At 40.9% G+C, this 27,560-nt stretch overlaps 1 protein-coding gene across 1 annotated transcript in view; it reads right to left on the bottom strand.

Moving 5' to 3' along the window:
- Positions 1-25,592, bottom strand: part of FGF16 (fibroblast growth factor 16) — a 38,714-nt gene extending 13,122 nt beyond the window's left edge. The window contains exons 1-2 of the mRNA XM_088445504.1: positions 25,124-25,592; positions 6,420-6,523 (exon numbers count right to left, since the gene is read on the bottom strand). Coding sequence (XP_088301630.1) covers positions 6,420-6,523; positions 25,124-25,397 — 378 coding nt within the window. The 5' untranslated portion in view covers positions 25,398-25,592. The remainder of the gene's footprint in view (positions 1-6,419; positions 6,524-25,123) is intronic.
- Between the last annotated feature and the right edge of the window lie 1,968 nt (positions 25,593-27,560).

Below are 27,560 nucleotides of genomic sequence, written 5' to 3' on the forward strand. Positions count from 1 at the left end.
AATGTTTTTCTTTTAGCGTTGCTAATTGTGTCTTTGATCATTTTAATAGGAAAATCTCCACCTGTACATAGATTTTTTGAAGATTGTTCCCTTATGCCTTGGCACAGACAGTATATGTTTTCAACATGAATTTTACAGCTTTGACATAAAAGAAGCTGGCTTGCAAGTGACACATCGCAGGGCCAGCTCAAATCCGCAGAGGGAAGAGAGCAGGGCTATTGTAGAAACACATTTTTAATCATGAAATGACTACCATATGTATATATGTTTCTGAAAAGCGAGACTTCGCAGCAGAAAAAAATGGACCTTTTTCCTTTTACAGAATATTCTCTCCGCATAGTACAATGCCAACTAAGTATCCACAAAGAGCCAAATGCTGGCCTGAAAATAGGTATTTCTCTCTCTCTATATATATAAATCAGATACAGGGCGCTCACTCAGAAGATATAGGGCTCACTCTTGTGAGAAGATATATGGCGCACACTTGTGAGAACATATAGGGCGCACACTCAGAAGATATAGAGCGCACACTAGTGCGAAGATATAGGGTGCATATTCATGAGAAGATATAGGGTGCACACTCGTGCGAACATATAGGGCACACACGCATGAGAAGATATAGAGCACACACTCGTGCAAAGATATAGGCGCACACTCGTGCAAAGATATAGGGCGCACACTCGTGCAAAGATATAGGGCGCACACTCGTGCAAAGATATAGGGCGCACACTCGTGCAAAGATATAGGGCGCACACTCGTGCAAAGATATAGGCGCACACTCGTGAGAAGATATAGGGCGCACACTCGTGAGAAGATATAGGGCGCACACTCGTGAGAAGATATAGGGCGCACACTCGTGAGAAGATATAGGGCTCACACTCGTGAAAAGATATAGGGCGCACACTCGTGAAAAGATATAGGGCGCACACTCATGAGAAGATATAGGGCGCACACTCATGAGAAGATATAGGGCGCACACTCGTGAGAAGATATAGGGCGCACACTCGTGAGAAGATATAGGGTGCACATTCGTGAGTAGCATAAAAGCAATAATTTTAATTGTAATAACAATCACTTGTAATAAAAATCACTAAGTAAACAGTAATCAGCATATCACCGCATGACAGGCACAGTATCAACCGTACAGTCGCCAGTAGCGCTACCAGGGGAACCAGTGTCCGGTGTCCACATTCAAAGCTGCCAGAATCACTCCTTGATGTCACAGTATCTCACATCATCTGGCCATCATGCTGTGACAGGTAGCGCTTACAGGTGACTGTGCAGTTGATACTGTGCCTGTCATGCGGTGATATGCTGACTACTCTTTACTTAGATCTACGTGATTTTTATTCTAAGTAAAATTACTACTACTCACAAGTGTGCGCCCTATATCTTCTGATTTAAACACAGCATATGCCTTCTGGGGAAGGTGGTTACAACGGTGCTGCACTACATCTAAAATCTATGCAATTAGGGTCTACTCTGAACCTTTAAAGACTGAATGTATGGACTTATTTGTGCACATCTCTGGAAGGCATATAGGGGCCCATTTATCAAAGTGTATTTGAGGTAAATTCCCTGAAAACACCCGGGGGTTTACCTCAAGTACTAAGTATTCCCCGTATGGATTAAGGAGGGACCGCAGCAGGTATCTCCGATACCTGCTGTGATCCCTCCACTGCCGCTGGCAGCCGCCTCCCCCATAGATTTCTATGGGGGAAGCGATGCTGCCAAATTTAGCAATATCCGGAATGCAATGCATTCCAGATATGGGCCCCTGAGCTAACGCCATCTGAGGATGGCGTTAGCCGCTGTAGCCTATCGGGTACACTGTTCACTATTAGCCGGCGGAGTGATCCGCCGGAACCCTCCCCGGCTATGGCGGATGTGCATGTGCAGTCCAGGGTACTGTGCATGCGCATCACCCCTTGCAGTGGCCGGCCGCTCTCTGGAGGCCTTTCGGAGCCCGTGTCCCTACATGTCTTGGATGATACATCAGGCCGAAGAGATTGCTTTTTGCAAAGCGATCAGGGGAGTTACTGGCATGCCCTGATCGCTTTGCAAAAGCGATCCTTGATAAATGGGCCCCATAATGTCTTATTTTGCTTGGCTTTAGATGCTACTAAGACAGCAAGGAGATTTCTGGTTTCCCCTGGCACCTATCTCTGATCTGATCGTGAAATGGTCCTTTATATGCCAAAATTCTAGATTCATTAATAGTAAAATGTTATAATAGTGCAGACATACTGTTTGGGCTCCTCTATGCAGTGGCGTCACAAGGGGGGTGCGGGCCACATCCAGGTGTCACCGGCCGAGGGCTGACACCAAGGTGCAGACTCCCCTTCAGTGACAGGAGGCACCAGCACCTAACTCACTCAACCACCATACTTACCGGTAAGTGACCAAGTCTAAGCGGGACGCCGCCTCTAGCACTGGACTATACCAAACTGGGTTAACCACAAGCCCACTAGCTAATCACATGATTGACTTTATCACCATCAGCATATGCAGGGTTTGAACGTACCCCTTCAACTCACCAGGATCATCACTTGGTTCTGCGTTTTGGGCCCGCAGTATCCTTGAGCACTGTGTCTCACTTTCTGTACTGTTATTAAACATCTGTTCACCCTATATACACTGTTTCAGTCTTCATTCACGTAACTACAACATAATACCTGCACACCACCTTATCAGCACCACACAGAACTACCCCAACCCTGGGCTGTTGCCCTTTCCTAATCCCCCCCTTCCCTCACCCCCTTACCTTCAATCATCCTCACCTGTGCAACACTGCCTATACTCACCTTCATATGCTTATCTAGAGACCGGACACCTCTAAGGAAAGCTGCGCACAGAACACCTCGTCCCACCCTCCACCAACCCCTCTCCTCCACACGAACCTCATCTCCATCCAAACTCCCCCCCCCCCCCCCCCATCTATCAGAGCGCAATGTTCAATCAATTTTCTAACATTTGCATATTAGCAATTACGGAATTGCAAAGCTGCTTGTGTGCAGCTTTGCAATTCCGTTCAGCGCTTAATCACCACCATAGTTCAATATTATTAAATTAGCAATACAGATACTTACTAAGGAACATCTCACCAAAAATAATAGTTGCGATGACTCCTTTGAATAAATGGTTTCTGACTTAGATGCTTTGTGGGTAATTCTATTAATTACATTGTTGCAAATGTAAACTATTGCTGCCCCTTACTGTACATTTTCATAACAATCCTGTCCAGAGGGTCTGATTTTCAATGATAAAATAATTGTTCTGCTTACCAGGGGCATATCTATAATGGGTGCAGGGTGTGCGGTGCACACAGGCCACTGGGTCCACAGGGGCCCACACCGCACTCGGGCACCCATATAGTCTTTATACTTTCCTGTCCGTTGTCTCCAGAGTGCTGCTCTGCAATGCCTGGTCGACGCTGCAGAACAGCAATAATCACTGGGAAAATGGTGGCGGCCATCTTCTCGGTGACTTGTTCATGTGCAGTAGTGCTTTCCCCAGGAAAACAGCACAGGCACCATTTTCCTGGAGTCCCGTGCATGCGCAGTAGATTTTGACACTATGGGGTCTATTTATCAAGCAGTGAAAAGCTTGGGGAAGTGGACCTGTGGAGAAGTTGCCCATAGCAACCAATCGGCATTGAAGTAGCATTTATCAAGTACAGTCTATCAAATAATAGGTAGGAGCTGATTGGTTGCTATGGGCAACTTCTCCACTGGTCCACTTCTCCATGCTTTTCACTGCTTGATAAATAGACCCCTAAGCCAGAACCTACTTTACTGCACCCGCCACGGCACTGCTAGAGAGAGGAGCGGGTCCGCAGGGTCTCATTTATCAACAAGTTTTATCATTCACATTGAGTGATAAAACTTGTTGCATATGATAATGGTGCTCCAGCCAATCAGCTCCTAATTGTCATCTGTTTGCAAAAATGACAGTTAGGAGCTAATTGGCTGGAGCACCATTTATCATATGCAACACGTTTTATCACTCTCTGTGAATGATAAAACTCATTGATAAATGAGGAGTCTGCACATGGACTCCTCCTCTCTTAAAACGCCCCTGCTGCTTACAAATATTTTCACTGAATAATGTAACATTGGTTATTGACACAGGCATCCACCTAAGCTATAATGCACTACATGTCTTTTAAAGAGAGACTGCATAGATATCTTTAACACAAGGTAATCATACATATCTTGTACAAGGTCAGATTTTAGGAGGTGCCACTGGTGCATGGCATGGTACCCAGCACTTCTGGAACTTGTGGGCTCTACTGGTGCTAGGATCCAGCCATAATATGCTATTAGCATGGACCGTGCCATATCTGGAAGGGCCGGCCACAGTCTTCTTTGATATATGTCAACCCATTCTCCCAGCTCATGAAGATCTTTATTTATCTCTATGGCTACTTGTAGTAAAGAATATATATTAAAGGCTTTGTGAATGAGCACTCAGGAAAACATTGGTACAAGTATAGCCATTAGGTTTACCTACATTATATAACCACCCTAAACACAAATGACAAATATGATGTAGTCTGTGCAAATGTATATACTGTATTTGATTTTGTTAGTCTGTAAAGGAGCATGTAACCTAGATAACAATCATTTAAAAAGAGCTCCGTTAACAGCGACAGTATTTAGTTGCTTATCTGTATTATACAGGATAGGTTACTGCATATTATTCCTTAATATTACTTTTTATGTAATTATTTCAGATAACAAAACCCAGGACTAGGGGTAATTGGTGTAACCTGAGACACAATGGAAGCTCTATACTATACACCCATAAAAAGCTTGTTATATTCATGTAAGTACGAGTACACTTGTAATGTTTGCATTGTTATCGCCATCTCAGGATCAATCAATTAAAAATACTGTATTCTTTCAATTTAGCATTTATTCCAATGGTCTTTTTTTTTTTTTTTAACACTTTTCTATATATTTCTATGTTAGATGTTTTTTTAACTAAAACTTGAAGTTTCATTTACATGTGAACAGTGCCCCCCCCTGGCAGGAAGTAAAATGCCCGAATACATGGAGTTTGGCAGCTTTTCAACTTGGGGTACATCAGACAGATTCAAGGGTGCTTCCACAGTGGAAGCACCCTTGAATCTGTCTGATGTACCCCAAGTTGAGAAGCTGACAAACTCCATGTATTCAGGCATTTTACTTCCTGCCAGGGGGGGCACTGTTCCAAGGTCTTGTATGAATATTACATAATACAATAATATTTAGGCTGTAGCTTGATGGGAGTGTTTAATTACTCAAAATCTGCATAAAATATTCAGAGTGACTCTTGCATTATGGTTTCTAAATATTTCTAAATAAATAAAGTGAAAAATAAACCCCACATACAAATTGTCTATATCTACGCTTTGAAAAGGTGACCATGTTTAATAAAGAATTATTTTTCATGTCACTTTCGTGGGTTAACTTAATGGGTATATCTTTAACCAGCTGCAAAATAAGGTACGTGTCATCCAATTTCCAATTGCCTACATATGCACTTAGTTAGTTAGGCCCTTGGGCACACAAGAGGTGGGGCTTCTGATCGTAACCTAATTACTAATGTTTTATCAGCTTAAGTGATCAAGATGTTATTCAAATTAAAGAATGTGATTATCACAAGTGAGCAAAACTGGGTGAGGCTCTGCTGAAATTCAAACACAAGGGGCATAGTGTTGTTCTGCCTGCTCTTTGATTTACTTTTATCACTATACTGATTTATCTATTTCTATTTAGGAGTTTAACATTTATATCGGTGCCTAGGATACCACGCTGTCATCTGTCAGTTTGTTTACACAGTCACTGTGACCATCTGATTGCAACACAACTTGAGCTTTATCAGGGAGATATATTGAAACCCAATGAGCTAAGTGACCCAGTCATTTATTTTGCAATATCAAACCAAAAATAGACATACACTGTCAGAAATGATAATTTGGCCTGATCTACCACAATGCCTGTATCAAACATAAAGGGAGATGCTAAATAAGACCTTTTATAAATTATAGATGTGTTGATTCAGGAAAAGGTAAAACACAATCCCAGAAGCATCCGTGAATTTGGAATTACAGGGGAAAAATGTCCTTGTTCCAGTTGGTCACTGACGCCATAGACATTTTCCTTTGTGGATTAATGGATGACTGGATTTTTCATTGATGAGGTCATAATTCTGATTGGCCATACAAACTACAATATAGGTCTTAACTGACCAAAATAATCTGTGCAGGTAGTTTATAGACCTCTCACTACATGTATGAACCTTAACAAGTAAAGTATTTCTGCTTTTATGCACACTATTTTATATCTGTATATACACACACTGCTAGGTTGGTTTGTGCTGCTATTGTGTTTACTGTTTGTACACTTGGAAGGTCATGAAAAATTCAAACTTACCGACCCATACAGTTCGCCTCTTTCATTCATGCCCAGGAACAGTCCGGAGTCCACACCACGGATACTGACAAGACCAAAAGCCAAGCTAATGAACTCCAAAATTCCTAAGAGATAAACACATGTATACTATGAGCCTCACATGACAGAAACACAAATAAAGGTTGCAATCTTACAGGCAAACTTGTAACACATGTCTTAATTCTTCTTGTGATATCATCATTGGGAATATGTTGGATTAAAATATTAGTTGATATTTGATGAATACCATGATGTCACAAACTAAAAGCAGTTATCAGTCTAGACTAGTGTTCCTCCATATATTGCCATTATGTTAAGAATGCAATTTTTTGAATGTAGCTCATATCTCATGTCAAATAAACTGAATTGTCCTGATTGGGGATGTGCACATCAAGGAGCATTGACCATAAGAAAATATTCCATGTAGCATGTCTTGTGGTCAATACAACTTCCAGCATTCCAGAGAAGACAATTCATTCTATTTACTATATTTGACATAAGGTATGCAGTCTAACCTTAGGATGCAGCCAGGACGTACTTTCTGCATTCCTAGTTCTATATAAATGTCCCTCCCGAAGGGTCAACCGCTGCCAGTGGTAAGATTTGCCGGGTTTTGCTGGTGAGAGCTTTCTCTATGAAAAACATTTGGAAGTCCATTTATTAAGTATCGTGGCAGTATGAGTAGCACTCCAATCTTTTGGAATTGAAAACCAAAGTCTGGGCTTTCAGTGCAACTGATTATGTGTGAGTCACTTTGTAGTTATCCCTTCCAACTGGCTTGGTGAAGTGGTAAGATACCACCACATCAGACAAGTAAACGCACAGGCAGCTGTGGCACGATTTCAATGGTAAAGTGTGGCAATAGGTGACATGCTATCAGTGTGATAAGCAGTGACAGAAAATTAGCCTTATTGATGTATTTTAATATATAATGTATAGAATGGTGTTCTATCCTACTGTAATGTTATGTAATTATCAAAACAGCTGTGTTTTTTACACCGATAACTACTCCGAAGTTGCACGCCACGTCCTGTCAGATTTCTCTAATACAACATCCTACGTTCTTTCTGTACATACAACACAGTACCATCCTTTTAAAATGAGGTCATTATGGCAGACACCACTGGGCAAAATCTGAGGTCATAAGTCGCTTAAAGAGAATCACTTCTCTCTTTTCGTGTGTATGAGTAAATGACTCCAAAAGAAATGTCTTTGTACAATACCTCTCCATGTTAACATGTGATGATGAAAATAAAATTCTGCAGACAAATAAACCACCCCTAACTTATAACACCTACTGAATAATTGTACTCAGGAATGAAATGGAGGTATTAGATGGGCAGCTATTGTGCTCTGCCAGTTATGTCTTGTTAGCTCACATTACAGCTAATACAATAGTGCAAGAGCTGCTTAACTTAAACTTTTAAACTTTGCATAGAATAAGGCCTGCAGTACATGATGTCCTATACTGAGAGATTTGTACTAGCACATCTGTTTTTAGTAACCGATAAACAGAAGATATGTATCTTCGCCTCTGGTTAAGATTTCAAAATTATATTAAAAGGAAAATTACTACTGCACTGTTATGTAAATAGTATATGTTATGTAAGTATTATTATACCATTTTGCTTTATAGATAGAAATAAAAACAAATATAAGTACACACTTTAGAAGCTGGTAATTACCACTTTATGCTACTCTTAACAGTGAGCTTATATAAGCAAACAGATGTTTCATGAGTTTTAATGATTGTCTAATGATGGTAGATTTTAACTTAAAAGCTAAATAGTTATACTATTAATTTTTATAGCAAAAACTATTTTACAAAGTGTTCTGCAAACAAAATTATTCAGACAGTATCCTTGCTCAGTCAACCTTAAGCTGTAGTATTTTGGTACCGGGGATATTGGTAGATAGGGATGTAGTTTATATCCTGGCTATGGGGTTGGTGGCGCTCAGAATGCTGGCGCCGGACATCCCGACATCAGTCAGAATCCCGGCACCAGCATCCCGACTGCCGGCATCCTGACGGTAAGTATTGGAGCTATGGGGAGAGTTAGGGCTTAGGGTTCGGCACTAGGGGGAGGGGAAGGGTTAGGTTTACGTTGTGCGGAGGGTTAGGAAAAGGGGTATGATTAGGATACTTACCAACAGGTGTTGGTATCCTAACTAGGGATGAGCGGTTTGGATTCTGTGGAATCCGGACCGCTCCGAACATCGGGGATCCGAGTCCACCCGAACGCTACTACTAAGGGACAATGCAACACAAGGGGGACTACTACTGGGGGCAATGCAGCATAAAGAGGACTACTACTGGGGGCAATGCAGCATAGGGGGCACTGCTACTGGGGACAATGCAGCATAGGGGGCACTACTACTGGGGGCAATGCAGCATAAAGGGGACTACTACTGGGGGCAATGCAGCATAAAGGGGACTACTACTGGGGGCAATCCAGCATACGGGGGAATACTACTGGGGGCAATGCAGCATAAAGGGGACTACTACTGGGGGCAATGCAGCATAGGGGGGGCTACTAATGGGAGCAATGCAGCATGGGGAGGACCTACTACTGGGGGCAATGCAGCATAGGGGGCACTACTACTGGGGGCAATGCAGCATAATGGGGACTTCTACTGGGGGCAATGCAGCATAAAGGGGACTACTACTGGGGGTAATGCAGCATGGGAGGAGGACTACTACTGGGGGTAATGCAGCATAGGGGGCACTACTACTGGGGGCAATGCAGCATAGGGGGCACTACTACTGGGGGCAATGCAGCATAGGGGGCGCTACTAATGGGAGCAATGCAGCATGGGGAGGACCTACTACTGGGGGCAATGCAGCATAGGGGGCACTACTACTGGGGGCAATGCAGCATAATGGGGACTTCTACTGGGGGCAATGCAGCATAAAGGGGACTACTACTGGGGGCAATGCAGCATGGGAGGAGGACTACTACTGGGGGTAATGCAGCATAGGGGGCACTACTACTGGGGGCAATGCAGCATAGGGGGCACTACTACTGGGGACAATGCAGCATAGGGGGCACTACTACTGGGGGCAATTCAGCATGGCAGGGGTACTACTACTGGGGGTAATGCAGCATAGGGGGCACTACTACTGGGGGCAATTCAGCATAGGGGGCACTACTACTGGGGGGCAATGCAGCATAAAGGGGACTACTACTGGGGGCAATACAGCATAAAGGGGGACTACAACTGGGGGCAATGCAGCATAGGGGGGACTACTACTGGGGGCAATACAGCATAGGGGACTTCTACTGGGGACCACTACTGGGGGTACTACTGTGAGGTGATCTAAATTGACTGTCAATTTACTGGACATTAATGTTATTGAGGTTAATAAAACCCTAGGAACCAAAAAAACCCAAATTATATGATTTTAGCTTTTTTTTGGCAATTTTTGTGAAAAAATCCAAATCCAAAGCCAGTCACGGCAGGTTTGACAAATCCAAATCCAAAGCGGGACGAAGAATCAGAGCCAAATCCAAATCCAGCACCAACCACCGCACATCCCTAATCCTAACCCTGTCGGGGTGCCGGTATTGGGATTCTGACTGCCGGTATCCTGAGCGCCGGCATCCCATACTCAACCCTGGTAAATAGTATGACTTGTGCAAGGTACTTTTATTTGAACTTAAATGTACAAAAATGTCTGTGCCTATAACCACTGAGCCACTATTTCTGCCAAAACATGTTGCATTAAGGTGGAAAACACAAATACTTTTGTCAAATAATAAATGCCCATTAACTGTTTCTTACACATGCAACAATATGATTTGTACTGTGGGCCTGCTTCATTAAGGATCGCTATTGCTAAAGTGTATGCAGACGGCCGATTGGTGCGTTCTGCACATGCGTATGCATCGCAGTACACGTGCGCGAAGGCACCACTGCATTCACACTGTAATCACACAGACCACAGAGAGCCATAGCAGAGTGATTGACAAGCAGTGAGCATTTGGGGGTGATGATGGGGGAGTGTTTGGGGAAACGCAGGCTTATCTGTCCGTTTGAACGCCGTTGCATGGGCGTGCATAAATTAGCCAGTACGATTGCATACGCAGCTTGAGTGTTTACTGCGTGCAACGAGGTTAGCAATTTCTAAGAAAGGTCAGGACTGCTGTAATTCTGCGTGAGGGGCCGATGGTACTCCATGTTACCGATGTTTATGGAGGTTTGCAAGGTATTACGGATGTGAGATAGCGGTAGTGGGAGGCAGTGAGTATCTCTATGCTGGCAGTACAACGGCATAGCGATACATTCATTACCATATTTTTGCAGCAGACCTGCGTGTGATTACGGAGCTGCGATCGCAATAGCGATCCTTAATGAATCAGGCCCTGTGTCTCCACACTATAAAGGGAAGATTCAATTAGCCGTGAGTTGGGTGAAAATTGCTTAATGAGGGTTAAAACCTGCAGCCAATACTTTTCACTGTTCAATTAAAATCTGCGTTAATGCAGGGTCTTCATAGGAGGTAACGTGGCTTTTAATCTGCAGCCAATTGAATCTCCCCCAAAAAGCAGTTTAGCCGTCAGTAATACATACCAGGGCATAATTAGAGAGAGGTATTGTGGGCTATGTGCGCTGGCCTCATAAGTGGCTGTCCTACAGTAGGTGGAAACAAATACAACTATATACACCCCCATATTCTACATTGTGCATAAAAAAATAACTGGTGGATAGTGTCATATTTTGCCATGGAACCCCAACTGTTGATAAAGACCATGTCGACGTTCATAATGTCGACTAAAGTATTTTGACATGTTCACCATGTTGACTTTCACCATGTTGACACTAATGAAATGTGAACATGGTCAGAATGTCGACAATCTATCTGTGTAGTATCCCTGACCACTAAACCTAAAGTTAACAATTTCACTATGTCAATATTTTGCCCATGTCAACATTTTCCACGTGTTGACATTTATGATGTTGTCATTTTTTCCATGTTGATATCATAATCATAACTGATGACATTCTCGTGTCAACATTATAAATGTTGATATAATGACAGTCAACTTGATGACTGCACACTAGCCCTAATGCTTTAGGCTACACTGTTGAAAACAGCCTACCTAGTCTACAAGTACTTTTACTGATTTAGGTACAAGTTCCTCAGAGCCATCATGTAAACTCTTTACAACCTAGAAATTTGTTCGGTAACAAAACAACTTTTATTCCATCAATGGAAAAGGGCTGACTTATCATTGAATTTTATTGAACATTCTTTTATATTTTCTATTTCAAAAACAAGGGAAAATAGTTATTAAAGCATGTGGTCATTTGGGTGGGGAGTTACAGGATAAGCATATTATTTATTACGCAGGGTACATCTTGAACCCAACTACAAAACACAATATGACTCAAAGCTCCAACACAATTAGATAACAGGAATAGTGAATTGTGCACATATGCTTTAAAGTGGATAAAAAATAATTAAAGAGTATTACTAGATGCGACAGCAGGGAGTTCACACATTTATCCTATAATAGATGAAGAACGGTTTGTGCTGTGATGATGATGCCGTTCACCAAATAAAAGCTGGCACTGGAGCTTGCAGACTAATTTTCATTATTCACCTTTTAATATCAAAGGCCTCGTAATGAGTCTTGTGTACTTGGCAGGGAAATGACTGTCTAATGGACAGAAGTGGAGCCTACTTTGATCCCAACTTGGACTTCTTTGACTTTTCATGTATACCAGTGCACCCAATGCCATATATTCATTAAACTAAATGGAGAGAAATGGATGGTCTCTTTCTCAAATCTTTGGAAAGCACATCTTACATCAAACAGCAAAGCCATGTTGACATAGAGCAATTGAAACCCGTTTAATCACAATGAAGACATCCTAAATGGCAGTGCAGTTTCCTAAGATCCAGGCTTGCTAAAAGTAAAAACATGAATCACTGGGACAGACTTCAGTGGTTACCCAAGGAAGAACTATGCTCTTTACTGTACAGGAGAGCACAGGGAGTGACTGGCTCCATATGGAAGCTGTTTATTGGTAGCAATTTCAGTCAAAACACAGTACATGATGTCCTTTGTAGTCATATTCACCAGATGCAGCAATTAGGCAGCAGTTTAAATGCAAATGTGTCTCCACCCCTTAACTCAAACATAAGCCCCGATACTGGACGTATGGATCCCAGCTGTCTGAAGCTGGCCTTCAAGAAGCTTCCTATTCAAAGGCGACACAGAGCCACTAGGAACTAAGAAACCCTCCCATTAATTTGTTACCATCCTCATCTTATCATCTTAAATTAGAAGTGATGCATATGACAGAAAATAGCGTGTTTAATGCATGATTTGGCTAATGAAAAGTAAAATTTACAATAGATCATAAGATAAGTAAAAAGCAAGATGACTTGATGGGTTTAATAAGAATAAGGTAGCCATATTTACCTATGTATTGGTTGCTCTGATGCAAATACAACTTCTAATCCACACAAAGGTGCTAAAACATGTAAAGGTGTAAGTAAATAACAGTTATATAGCAGATTTGTCATGTTACATACATGGGTAGTATAGGGGCAGAATAACACAACAGGTTGAGTTACTTCCAAGGCCACAGCTGCTCACAGGGAAACCTAGCTAATACCTGGCTTAATATATCCAAATAGCTGGAGTTAAAGTTCTGTAATTCTTTCACTGAGAAGTCAGATAGTGACTTTACGTCATCATTCTCTATGGTACAGGAAAAAGTCTGAGTGGTGTGTCAGATAGATAATAGGTCTTAGTTTAAGGGAGTCAATAAATTCAATGAAACAGAGGGGTAGGTTAATTGCACCCTTGTGTCGTTTTACACTAGAGGAGAAGAATAGTCAAGGACGGTGTAACTACAGCACAATTCTCAGCTGTTCTGTCTTTGATCCAATTCAACCAGTACTCAGATTAGCTGCATTTCGTTTTCATAGGATTGATTACATGACCCTGGATGAAGGGGACCCATCCTAAATTGTGTGGTGATGTTTTTGTTCCTTACATATATATATATATATATATATATATATATATATATATACACACATTCAGGCTGTCTGTCTGGGTTAATCTCAAGAACCACTGGTCGGATTTTGATGCGGTTTTCATTATTCGATAGCACATTTGTCGAGGAAGGTTTAGGTGTATGAAACATGAATGTATGACAAAGGGGTGCAGAGCAGTGATGATTTTAGTGAAGCTAGTCAGTGAATAAAACGTATGTCTGATCGTTTTCTTGCGCTGCCTAAACCGTTAAAGATATATCACGATGGACTTTATTTTATACCATGCAAAGATTGATACATACATTTTTCTGGAGTACTCAGATAATATGTGAGTACTGTTAACTGATACAACATTTCAGTTTTCCCCTTTTTTTACCGTTCCTATTTCATTTATGTGAAGAACGATTCTTTAATGTCAGACGAGTCCAATTCCCGGTAAGAGCCTGCTTAAGCATGACAATAAATAAAGCACAGGGACACTTAGGCTGCGATTCAATTGTTATAGACGCCCCTGCTGGGTGTCTATACGAATAGGTGCCTGACAGAGCAATTCAATTATTTCTCCATTCGGGCGCCCATTAATATTTATCGCTGCTACAAGCAACCGGGAAAAAGCCGTGCAATGCGGCTAAACCCGTCTAAAGAAGTGGTTGGGGCACCCAAACAGCCGCCCAACAAACCTTGGACTTTGCACACATTTCTTCTCGCACCTCATGAGGCTGCGAGAAGAAATGTGTCCACCCGCAGCATTAGGCGTCTAAACAGAGCAACAACAGAATTGCGTTGTCGGGCGTATATTCGTATAGACGCCCAGCAGGGGGTATAAAAACCAATTGAATCGCCCCTTAACGTGGCTGGAGTTGACCTACATGGACAACTTTACGTTGCCCTTTTGCGTGTCACGTCAAAACTAAGTATTTTCGTGCTGACGTCGAGGAAAAACGACTAATGTCATCTACAAGGAAATCTTATAAGACCTCTGTTAAAAAAGACTATCGGTGTAAATTCAAAACTGCTCCCGTGCGAAGCCAGGGTGGGTCACTAGTACATAATAATTCATGCATATGTAGCCTGGACATAGTATAACATAGGGTCACACTGTTTGTATTTTCCTTTTTCCAGTTATCCCTTTACAAATGAAAATGGACTAAGGGGGAGATGTATCAAGCTTTGAAAAGAGATATAATTGAGAGAGATAAATTACCAACCTATCAGCTCCTGTCATTTTACAAACTGTGTTTGAACCAGAGTGTGACTGACAGACTTGCTGACATGCTCTGCAGAAATAATTTATCACAGCAACTAATACGTTAAAGACAGACTCAAAACAAAACTTATTTTCCATTCTTAGGGGGTATATTTGCTAAAGTGCGGGTTTTTAGAAGTGGAGATATTACCCATAGCAACCAGTTAGAGACTATTTATCTACCACCTTGTAGTGGATAATAGCTAGAATCTGATCGGTTGCTATGGGCAATATCTCCACTTCTAAAAACCCGCACCATAGTAAATATACCCCTTAATTTCTAAACATCATCAGTATTTCTTTTAGGAGCTCCATTCACTTCTACAGGGGAAACTATTTAATTGGAGTTAATCCTTGTTAGTTTATTCTGTCAGGTTTTGCTCATACTATTAAATGGAAGTAAGCAATGGAATGAAACGGTCTATACAGAATGACTTATTTCCATATATTTTATTGATCAAGTTTGTAAATATAAAGTAAAAATGTACCCTACTTCACTTATCTTGTTAACTTTAACAAAACTTTTTAATAAGAAAACGCCAAACATGTCTGTTTACTGTGTCTTTGACGCTAAGCTATAAGATAAAAATATTGTTTCAAACTGTCACTATACAGGTTATATAAGATACTTTTTTCATGGAATGGGTATGATATCCCGGCTGTCGGGATGCCGCTGGTCACAATACCGACAGCGGCATCCCGACAGCCAGAATCCCGACACCCATAGCAAGTGATGGTGAGTATTTTCCCTACCCCTACCCTAACCCTCCCTCCCCGGTGCATAAACCTAACCTCCCCTTCCTAGTGCCTAAATCTAACCTCTCCCTCCCTGCACCCTAAACCTAAGACCCCCTCCCCCGCGCCTAAACCTAACCTCCCCCCGTAGTGCCTAAACCTAACCTATTTCGGGGCCGGTATTTAGACGGTGACCGTCGGCATCCCGCACACCGGGATGCCGACTACATCCCTTTTTTCACCAAGGTGTGGAAATTAAACAATCAAAATGGATCCCAATTCATAAAGTGGATGGAGATAAGGACCAACTAATCAGCTCCTGTCACTTTACAGGCTGTGTTTAAAAAAATGCACTTAGGAGCTGAATGGTGGGTACTTTTTCTCTCTCTCCAAGGCTTAGTACATAGACCCTAGTTTTTTACTCTGTGTATTGACATTACCTATTATACACAGGCGTATTAATAAGTTGTAGGGAAGACCCATTCACTACTATCATCATTCCTACAGTATATCATATCCATGTGTGTCAGAGCTGTCCGATTAGGCACATGTGTTACTCTCAGTCACAACAGCCTCCAAACAGAGTTTAAGAACCAATGAATAGTGTCAAACGAAGAGTATCAGATAATGTGACAATGTAACACTTGCACATCTATTGAGGAATTTATAGACTTAGGAGTTAAAACACTAATCGGCCATATGGAGTTAAAATTGTAAAACTATAAATCAAGTAAGATTCCTACTGGCTATCCTGTGTTCTACAGATTATATTCTGGTAACTTTAACATTCTGAGGTCGGAGTGATGGGAATTAATGACATGTTTGGACAGGCCAAGTGATCTAAAGGAAGTCAGAATATTTCTCAACCGAACTAGAAATGCTGTGCAAGGTGCTCTCTTTATGTGCCCTAACTACTGTTTTATAGTCAGATTACAACATGTATATTTTAAAAAAAGAGCTTTCGTAAAAAAAATAAAACTATTGATCCTAAATGTGTAGGTTTGCTGATGAGGTGACCACTAGTGGTGCATTAGTATCTTGGAACCACATCTGAAGTACTCTAATACCATAGGATGGGAAAGAATCTTTCTGCAATGCCGACGGCCCTAATTTATGCAGGCTTAGAAATACTCTATGCAAGCCTGGCGGATCCAGAACCCGTGCAGTTCCCATATTATTATAAATACAAGCTATCGTAGCAGTTGTTACAAGTATAACCTACAGAATGTCAGTGTTAGACACACGCATTAAAATTATGTCAAATCTAAAATGACAATCTTGGGTATAAAATAAGCTACAACTCATTACAATTTCCTTGACAAGGGATGTTAGTGAAACTTCCTGTGACATTTAATTGAGTATTAGAATGAAGGGGATCCATTATCACCCTTTTACAAAATGCGACAGCAGTGAGCAGCGATTTTAGTATGCACCATGCAGGGACTTTCCACTTAATTTAGTATAAGTGTGTGAGAGTAAGCAGGGCCTGTAATTTCCTGCCATCATGTAGTTTCTCTTCCCTTCTTTCTAGTTCCTGAATTTGGGAGTAAAGCTCAATTCAGAACAGTACCAGTAAGTCATTAGCATAATAGCAGGTAGTGAAACAGGTCATGTAGAGGCCGGGATTATAGCACGATGAGTATTGAACCAATGCAACAAAATCTGACTGATAAGCTTTAATTACTGTTTAACTTTCCGGGTCAGAGGTTCCTAGATATGTTGAGTAGCGACCAGAAGAGGTACCAGAAAAATGCAAATATAACAATGATTTTGTATCTTAACTTTGTGGTCAGTTTAGTTAGCCACAAGTGGAAGGAAGTGTCATTGCATTGGCATGGACACATCGGCAACGGAACCATCTCACCCCCTTCTCATCCCAGAGTGGCGGATTTTCATATGCAGTTATATGAGGCTGCGAACACAAGTCAGCAAGTCTGGGGCTACCGCGAGTGCCGCATATGTGCGCACTTACTCGCAAGGGGGAGCCAGCTTGCCCTAATTGTATCAACCCCTTTATGTAACCACCTTACTGTTTATATTAATCAAAAAACAAAATGAGCACAGGCTAATAAAGAAAGTGGTTACCTATTGGGGGCTAATTTTGTTTTTTGAGTTCATGGTATTCGGTTCTGGGGACCACCACCAACAGAGCTATGATTAACAATACGTCACAAAATCATTAGTTGGATGTTGGTTTTTCTGAGAGATACGTTGTGATTATTACTTTCCTGTGCAGGATTCCCTCTTCTGTTTATATTAATCTCATGATGTATAAAGTCACAGTACAGAGATTTTGGGCAAGCAAGAATTTCAGAGAGATTCCTCATTAACTTTTTCAAGATCAGAGATGGTCAATATATCTGTATAGCGGGAACTTTCCAAATTCTCACTCTAGCCAAGCAGATTTTATGTTGTTTTTCTTTTACTTTTATTTTGGTAACATATTAAAATTAATTTTGAAATAAATATATGTTTTATTTTACATCCGTTAAGAATGGAAATCTATACACAAATTATAATAAAATATACCTTGCAATGTATTTCTTTCTGATAGTTGCTTAATTATATTAAGAACCATTCTAGAAAATGACACTGAAATGTATTTGTTCTAGTTGCCATGTTTGATACATGGGTACTTTTAAGCAGGAGAGAAAATTGTGAGTGATCAGAAACTCAATTAGGTCTCCCCTATCTTTATTACTAATAGAGCTAATGGAAAGTGGATCTACAGTATCAGTAATACAAATTCTACCAATAACTACAACAATAGTGACTATTAGATTCATATCATCATGGATCTACTAGTAATGACTAGGGATGTGATAGCTGGCATCACTGGGATGTCCTGGGACTGCTGACACATAGAACTCTCATTAGCTTCTGCTAGATGGGGCATTGGGCAATGAAGAATTTTACGTAGGTGGAATTACCCTTTAATAAACAAATATTGCCAAAGGTTACTCAATAAACTATGTCCTCATACAACTAGCGTCTATAAGCCATACGACGCAAGACACCCTGCACGACCCTGCCGCTTTAGCAGACACAGTGAATCATCACTCAGAGTGTACTACAGACACTGGGCTGAGACTTTAACAGGAATTAGTTTCAAACATGTACAAAGTCGGACATGGAGCACAATGGCACTTGTCATGAGAAAATGCTGCGGCTACTGCATTGTAGCACTTTGTATACAAATTCAGACTCATTCGCACATAGGGCTTGATTCAGACCTGTTTGTGAGTGCATAGCTATAAATGTTGCATATCAAATTGATCAGTGTAATCTAGTAATGTAGTTTATTAGCTTCCAGTGGTTTTATTCATGAAAATAAAACACAGACTTGACTGAGAAGGAAAATTGGGGCGGCTGAGAAGTGCTGTTGAAGCAGACTATCTGAGGACTATCTGAATATGCACAGTATAGTTATTATACACAACACATGACATATTCATCTTTACTAACAATAATAATAGTAATAATAATAATAATATTAATATATGCACTAACTGCGGTCTACACGTGAATATAATCTTATTGCACTTTTTTGTTTGGTTTGTATATTTTTGTTGGTTTATTTTAAACCATCCTAACCGTCGGCCAATGTGTACACACGATATATATGTGAACCACGTTGCTCATTGATATATTGTGTCGGCCATGCAGCACGGCAGATGCAATATATCTGATAGATATATTGTGCACATCAGTCTGTGTGTACAGGTGACTGACCGACCCATATGCTGGCCGCAGGAACCAATGACGTACGTCACAACCGGTTCCCGTGGGCAGACATATCGACCTGCCGGTTGGCAAGTGTTTATGCACAGCCACATAGTTACCAAACCGATCACCCAACTGTGTACCCCACAAAAGACATAAGACTGACCATCTCCCAGCTAATAAATACCTATAGCAGGGTGGGTATTTTATAGGTGCACACAAGTTATTATTTTGCTATTACTTTTCAGTCAGAACATTTTTTTAGAATAGCAGCTTACTTAGAACGTTTGCTCCGGAAAACCTCATCCTTGGTAAATATAGCACTTTTAAACTATTATGTTTTGTCAAGTTATGGAGAATTTCACTATATTTGTGAGTATCGCAGGGCAAAGTAGCCTGAAGAGTAAGTCATGTATTTCTTTATAGTGAACAGCACATTCCTCTGTCAGCTGAAGAGTTAATAGCAAATGAATGTAGCATGTACATAATATTATAGGCTTGTGGTGCATGATTCAGCTCCGCTTTATGTACAGACACAGGTTTCCAATAAATACTATTGGGCTTCTCTTTCAAATCCAGCACACAAATATTCATTTAACACTGCCTTGGGGAGCTCTGTAATGTACAAACCCAGAATGTCTTATATTGGATGTCTAGACACGTTCACTCACACGGATAATGGGGAATGAAACATTTATTTTACAGAGACTACAAAGCCAGAGAGATTGGTACAAGGACTAGGTGGAACTATCAGCAACAGCTGGAACCTAATGCTTAGCTATTAGGGGAGGACATTATCTTATCTTGTACAGTAGCAGGGTCCTAACCAGTGGCATAGTTATGAATCTCTAGACTGGTGTATACTGTGTATATATTTCCTTAACACAGGTTAACTTGATCATGTTCCACTACTACTATTGTTAAGAGCAGATGCTATTGCAAGTACTTTGTTGTATGTTTGAATTTGGAGATAAACGACATAGTAATTAGGCTTAGTATATGCGCTTCCAAATAAGTGGGGTCTATTTCAGAACAAATGGCAAGATCGTGGTAAAGAAAAAAACCTGTTATCACCGTCATTTATTTGTGAAATCTATATTGGCTATAGCGGTAAGGGTCTGAGGAGATATATATATATATATACACGTATGTATGACCCAGCTAGCTGGCAGGACTGGGCTGTCAGTTCCACAGTGAAAAAAAAGAAGTACATTTTAAAAAAAAGAAACAACAAAAAATTATAAAAACTATGGCCCTCATTCAGAGCCGTACGCTCTGAGCAGAGCGCACGCTCTGAATGAGGGCCGGCCTCCATTTTCATGGAGCGTCCTCGTGGACGCTCGTATAGCTGTGGGTCACCACCCACAGGCTATACGAGCGTGCATTGTGATGGTCGCGATGGTCGAGACCATCGCGACCATCGAATTTGCGAGCCGGAGCCTGCGGTTGAGGTTTTCAACCGCAAGCTCCGGAGTGATTTTGGCTCTATCAGAGCCAAAATCACTCCCACTGAATCACTAGTGATGTCAGTGGGCCGGCTTCTGACGGGAGGCGTTCCCGTGGGAACGCCCCCGTCAGGGAGGCACGCCCCCGGCACGCCCACCAAAGGGGGCGTGCTGTCAATCAACATTGATTGTGATGTTAGTGTGCGGCGCCCAGCTCCCGGTGATGAAGTGATGAAACCAGGGGGTTTCCCCAAGAACATGCCGCCTTCCAGAGAGACAATGTCCCATTATAGGAAATGCATGTCAAACGCTCACGCATGGGATTTATTTGCAGTTTTGGGTGTCACCGACGCAGTGCCACTCTCTGCAGGTCCTGATTCAGAGGTGGATGCTAATACTGTCACAGCTGCATTTTTCTACGCAGTGGAGGTGAGAATTCATACAACTGTTGCAGGCGCTGTAATATGTACATCGGTGGCGTCAGTAATCAGGCACTTGCATACAAAGAGACACATCATCGGTCGCACCTCGGACTTCTGAGCAAGTCTATGGCTGCTCAGAAAGTGCGTAGAAACTAAGCTGTTGGAGTCAGTGACACTACATACAAACATGTATGCACTGCATACAGACATAAGACACTACATCTACACAATATAACAGGACTACTGGATATTAACATAAAGCATTTACATTACACCATATAACAACAAAGGACACAACACCATATAAACATGGTATGACTAGGAGACTTGATAGTGCAATTCTAATACACTGCAGACATAGCACACTACATCTACAGAATATTACATGACTATTTCATTACAGTCCATGCAAACAAAACATGGTATGACCACAAGACTTCATTATACAATTATAATACACTCCAGACAGACATTGGATACTATATCTACACAAATCACATCACCACTGGACACTAACATGAAACAGTCCCATCACACTTTATACAACCATTACTCACTATACCTTACAATTCTAAAGGTGTGTACACACTCGCAAAAGATGCAATGTCGTCAACGATTTCCCTTGAACTCCCCCAGAAACTCCCCGGCACTCCCAGACAAACGATATCTTGCATAAACTGTCCAATCTGACAAACGATCTGACCAATGACCTTAATCTTGTTAATGAGATTGGAAGATCTTGCCCGCTGTAGATGCGATGTATGACCCGCGGGTACGAGCATCGGCATCGTTATCGTGAGTAGACACTCGCGATTTGGACATATTTTACGCGATTTGCCGTTCTGTTGCGTCGAAATCGGGCAAAATATCGTCTAGTGTGTATACACTTTTACTTAACCTCCAGACTAGATGTTAATATAATTCTATTATACTCATTACAGTCATAGGACTCTACACTAATCCATCAAGAAGTGACCACTATACATACATAATACAGTTTTCTAAATTCTTCAAAGACATAAGATTTACATATAGCTGACATAAGTACTGGACAAAATGATACTAGGATTCTATCACAACAATGTACAGACATAGGGACCTACGCCTCTCAATATGACAGGTTCATAATGTTATTCTACTGTAATTTAAATACTTATGCTCAATACATAATAAATCATACAGCATAAAAATAAGTGGTCAAAATTGTTTCTAACAGAAGTTGAACTGTGCAGATACTCAATATTAACACAGGGTATTTCATTATAGAAAGTGAAAAATATATAATAGCTGAGATTGTCATTGGATATTAATGACAGTTGGCAGCAATGGGCTAATTTATTGATCTATTATCAAGTTAAACATATCTGAATATAAAAAACTATAAGAAACCAATAGGAATTAGACAGTTTCATCAAATGAATCAAAATGATGGTAAGAAAAGAATTGGATTGTAAAGCATTACAGTTGTCCGCACAACACTCCAGCAGGATGAATTGTTCACTTACATTTATCATTCATCAAAGCCAGAGAGTAGATGACGCTCTCTGCTAACATGTGTCAAACATTTCACACATCAATAAATCAATGTATGCGAGTAACCTATATAATTGCATGGACAATGGGTAGATAGTTGGACCCTGCACTGTGATTGTGGAAAAAGAATCTAGGGAGGGCAGGATCCGGGATGAGCTGACTGATCCCAGACATTCCTCCAAAATACTTTGTGTGCACCTGCACAAAACAGGGAAGTCTGAAAAAAAAGTAACTGACATTTCTTCAAAATGAGCACATTTGTTTAGCATTTCAATTCTACCCAAGCGGAAACTGGAAAGGAGAGATGATTTATATTAATCGTGTAATTAGTTTTGTATGTGGCACCGGCGGGCGGTGTTTCTGGGTCGGTATGCAGGTTGGCAGGGAAGGGGTTAACCCTTCAGCTGCCAGACCCGGCCCGCAAGGCATTGCACAACAGTGATGAGAGGAGAACAGACATCTAGAGGAAGGACACCTGTTTCCTCTAGGGTGGGTCTCAGACCAAGGGAGCATGGGAGAGGGTCACTGCAAATTCACTGAAATGGGGGCACACCTTACGTTTAGGATTAACTCTTTCATTACTGGGAAAACACCAGATGCATGACATACCACAGTTCTTATGTGGAATAACCTGGGCAATCTGCACCAGAAGAACTACTTGTGACAGAAACATAGGATATTTTGATAGCTAACAGGTTAAGTTGCTTTCTGTGCAAAATGCAAGTTTTCTGATTTAGATGCACATTTTTATTCCTAGTCCACCAGTAACATGCAGTACACAATTGTCATACATTAACTCCATTTACCATTTATTATTGTGCCTGCACCCATTTTAAAAAACAGCGACACTACACATTTTACCCCTACAGTATCGTGGAAGGGTAGAGGTTAAATCTGTATAGAAAGGCATACTGTATGAAATAAACATATGCAAAAATATGGTGATTTTTGGTTTCATTTACCGGCAGGAAAAAGAAATGTTGCAGGTGCAGGGCTAGAGAATAATCAGACATAACAATTCTACAGGAGCAATGGGCAGAGCCTCTTTTTCCATGCTCATTTGCCCTATACGTTTTATGACAGCTAATTAAGTACAACAAAAGAAACAGAGACATGAATCAACAGCTTCCTGAAATACACCAGGTGTCCCCCACAGTATGAGTGCTTTTTATTTCACAACGGTAAGTTATTATTACCAGTTATTTATATAGCGCACACATATTCCGCAGCACTTTACAGAGAATATTTGGCCATTCACATCAGTCCCTGCCCCAGTGGAGCATACATTCTATGTTCCCTATCACATGCACACTCATATACACACTAGGGTTAATTTTGTTGGTAGCTAATTAACCTACCAGTATATTTTGGGAGTGTGGGAGGAAACCCACGCAAGCACAGGGAGAATATACAAACTCCGCACAGGTAGAGTCGTGGTGGGAATCGAACCCACGACCTCAGTGCTGTGAGGCAGTAATGCTAACCATTACACCGTCTGTGCTGCCCGAGTTCAAGAATATCATGCCCTGTATATGAAATTATGAACCAGCCACAGATACACACAAAACTAAATTATCACTAGTTATTAAGTAATTGCTTACTTCATTTTTTTAAACCTTGTAAACAGTCAGAAGGTAGAAGCGTATGCAATTTATGTAAACTGAATTCTGAAGATGAGATCTTCTAGAACACAACATGCTTTTAATGTAGAAACTAGGATCATAGTACCTTGCAGTATAGGATGTTGGCGTCTAATTCACACCTGCATTATTAGTGTAACTACAAAATGTACATACTCCATGTTTAATCCATTCCTCCACTGCAGTTAGTTTAAAATGCAAAGAGAGTAACTTTAACTGTGTGAGCAGGTGTCATAATCCCAAGAGCTAACAATCTAACAAAGCAAACTAAGGAAATTGCTACTAGACCTAATTACTTTTACACAGAAAAGAAATTTTGGCTGTGACATATGTATTTATTTGTGTTGCCTTGTTTACTACTGTTAGTAGTTTTGTCCCAGTTATCATATATAAACACTTTTTCAGTGCTTTACAATATAGAACATTTTTTAACTGGATTGACCTATACAGTTAATAGTACTGTTTACTATTAGCTAGTATTATGACAAACACAACTTTAATGGTAATCTGGAGGTTGTCCTTATACACAAACTACAGGTAATGTATAGGTACTTATTGTACAATACATCATTATTTTAGATAGCTAGCATTACAGCTTATCTGCAAACTGATGATACAGGTTGTGTTTAGGATTTCGAAAAAGGGCAAAAATCTGATCTTAAATCAACAATTCTAATTAAACAAGTAAAAGATAAATAAACAAAAATAATACTTTTCTAAACACTAACAGCATAATGACCTTTCTAAAAGAAATTCAGTTGTCTTATAGTATGAAGTTGAATGTTTGATCAACAATTATTTAAACACAAAATGCAATTCACCAAGAAAATCACTGGGCAACATAACGTTATATATTTTATATAGCATGTACATGTATTGCTAAAATATAATAACACTGTAATGTTAGAAAACATGAGGGATAATTACCAAATCTGCTGTGGTCCTGTCTTGTGCCATGTACAGTGCCATTGGGGAAGATTTCCAGATGAAATCCTGTCCTGCAATAGAGTTGCCTCCTCCTCATAATGCCCTTCAGGTGGGCATAATCAGTGGGAGAGCCTCGCTGTAGTCTCCCTTCTATCTGACCCAGTCTCTCAGTCAAAATGCCAGGAGAATCAGCTAAAGGAACATTCCCAAGAGATGAAGAAAATCCATGCAAATCTATATCCAGAGATGCTAAAAAACCACCAACTTCAGCCATGGCAAGAGACTAGCAGGGATGAGCAGTGTGGCAATGGCAGGAACCTCGGAGTAATAAAAACTGAAGTTTGTCAACTATGTGAAGTACTTAGATAATAGATGCTGTTGATGTCTATCAACTTGTCAGTGCCTCTTGGTTCCAGCAGTCCCTCTGTGTCGTCTGTGTCCACGAGTGACCTTGTTCCAGTAGGGAATTGCAAACTTGTCCCTCTTCATTAATCTCCTCTTGCTTTTCATAGCTGGGTCTGTCTAGCTAAGAGATGAAAACTCCACTTTATATACATAACACACTCCCCTTAACATTGAGTTACTGGATATTTAAATACAAGCCACACCTCATTATTATTCCCCCTGGCTAAAGCTTTTTTTCCCCCTCTGATCCATTTAGTTCTTTTTTTGGAAAAAAAAAAAAAGTTGCACTCCCTCCTTTATTATAAAAAAAGGAAAAATCTGCACATGGCAGTGAGGCAGAACAGTTTTTGGCAAAGTCCCTGTAAAAAGCACTGATGAAATCATGTGTGTGACCTTACTGGTGTACACAGATCACGCTGCACTCAGATACTCCACATCTCTGTCTGCTAAGCGGTGTCTGATCAAACACTCCAGTTACTGCGCATGGGATAAAGACGGGCCAGTTTAGGGCTGCAAGTGCGCACAGCTTAGAGCGGATGAGCAACGGTCCAGTTTAGGGCTGCAAGTGCGCACAGCTTAGAGCGGATGAGCAACGGACCAGTTTAGGGCTGCAAGTGCGCACAGTTTAGAGCAGATGAGCAACGGTCCAGATTAGGGCTGCAAGTGCGCACAGTAGAGAGCGGATGAGCAACGGACCAGTTTAGGGCTGCAAGTGCGCACTGCAGAGAGCGGATGAGCAACTGTAGTTTGCAAACTCCGGGAGAAAAAGAAGTGAAGCAGGACAGGGAGCAGCTCACTGCATGTCAGGGAAAGTGATCTTTGGAAAAATGATACTGCATAGTTTATGGCTTAATTTTACAAGCCACTGGAGAGGGGGTTATTATATGTCCACCTTTTTCATGTTGAGAACAGGTGTTTCCCCCAGATCATTTGTGCCCTGTGATTCCGCGGCTGGAGCTGCAGCTGTTTGGGGGAAACCGAGACAGTGAGCGACGGATCCCCTGTATCCCCAGTAACAGACTGATAAGTCTCCTGTTCTGTGCTGGTGCTGAAACCATTTCAATGACAACACTAATAACAGTATAAGAAGTAAATGAAAACAAGTCGTTTTAAGTTTAACCTCTATGTCTACACCCAAATCTTTCATATACCGTATCCATCCAACACGTTTGTGATGTGTTATGTGCTGCATCCTTTTGTGTGACTGAGGGAACGGGTGGGCGACCTAATGATATATAGGTTACATTGTTTATTAACATTTACTTATATAGCGCCAAAATATTCAGTTGCGCTTTACAATTTATTACATTCTGTTTATGTTTTCCATTTAGACTAGAGAAGATCATATTTAAACGTACGCTCAGCAACTACAGTGACCATCTGCCTGGCTTTGTATTATCGAAGAATATAACAGTGAAATACTGTAGTTTAACCTTACCAGTGATAGCTTCTAATGGTGAGATCCAGATATGTCCACTAGAAGGCCCTGTTGGACCATTTGTTGGACCAAACTTGTCTGCTCTCTCCACCTGCAGTTGTCCTGTAGGATATGCCGTTCGCAAACGTGCTGCTGAGCTCCTGTAGAGGAGGAGGATAGTTCTCTCCCTCATTACAGCTTTTGGGAACTCCTAGGGTCTTGTTGCAGTCGGGTATCAGCCCATATGCAAAACTCAGAGTGTGGGGCTGGCACTATGATCTCTGGGGAGGAGTTATACAGCATTTCATAGACTAGGAGAAATTCTATTCTCTTCAACTTTTACTTACTAAAGGTACTAAAGAGACAATAAACCTTCATAGCTTTTCTATATAACCATTCTAAATAGTATGGTGTATCAGTACTGCCTAAGGCCTACACACATCACTCATGCATGATTCCCACTCATATTTTACTATATATATATATATATATATATATATATCTATATATATATATATATATATATATATATAAGGTACGAGTATATTGAATGCAACACTGACAAAGTATGTAATTCAGATACATACACACACACATAAATATATATATACTCAG

The sequence above is a fragment of the Taudactylus pleione genome, unplaced genomic scaffold (assembly GCF_031769625.1).
Source record: "Taudactylus pleione unplaced genomic scaffold, aTauple2 ptg000381l, whole genome shotgun sequence".
Lineage (NCBI taxonomy): Eukaryota > Metazoa > Chordata > Amphibia > Anura > Myobatrachidae > Taudactylus > Taudactylus pleione.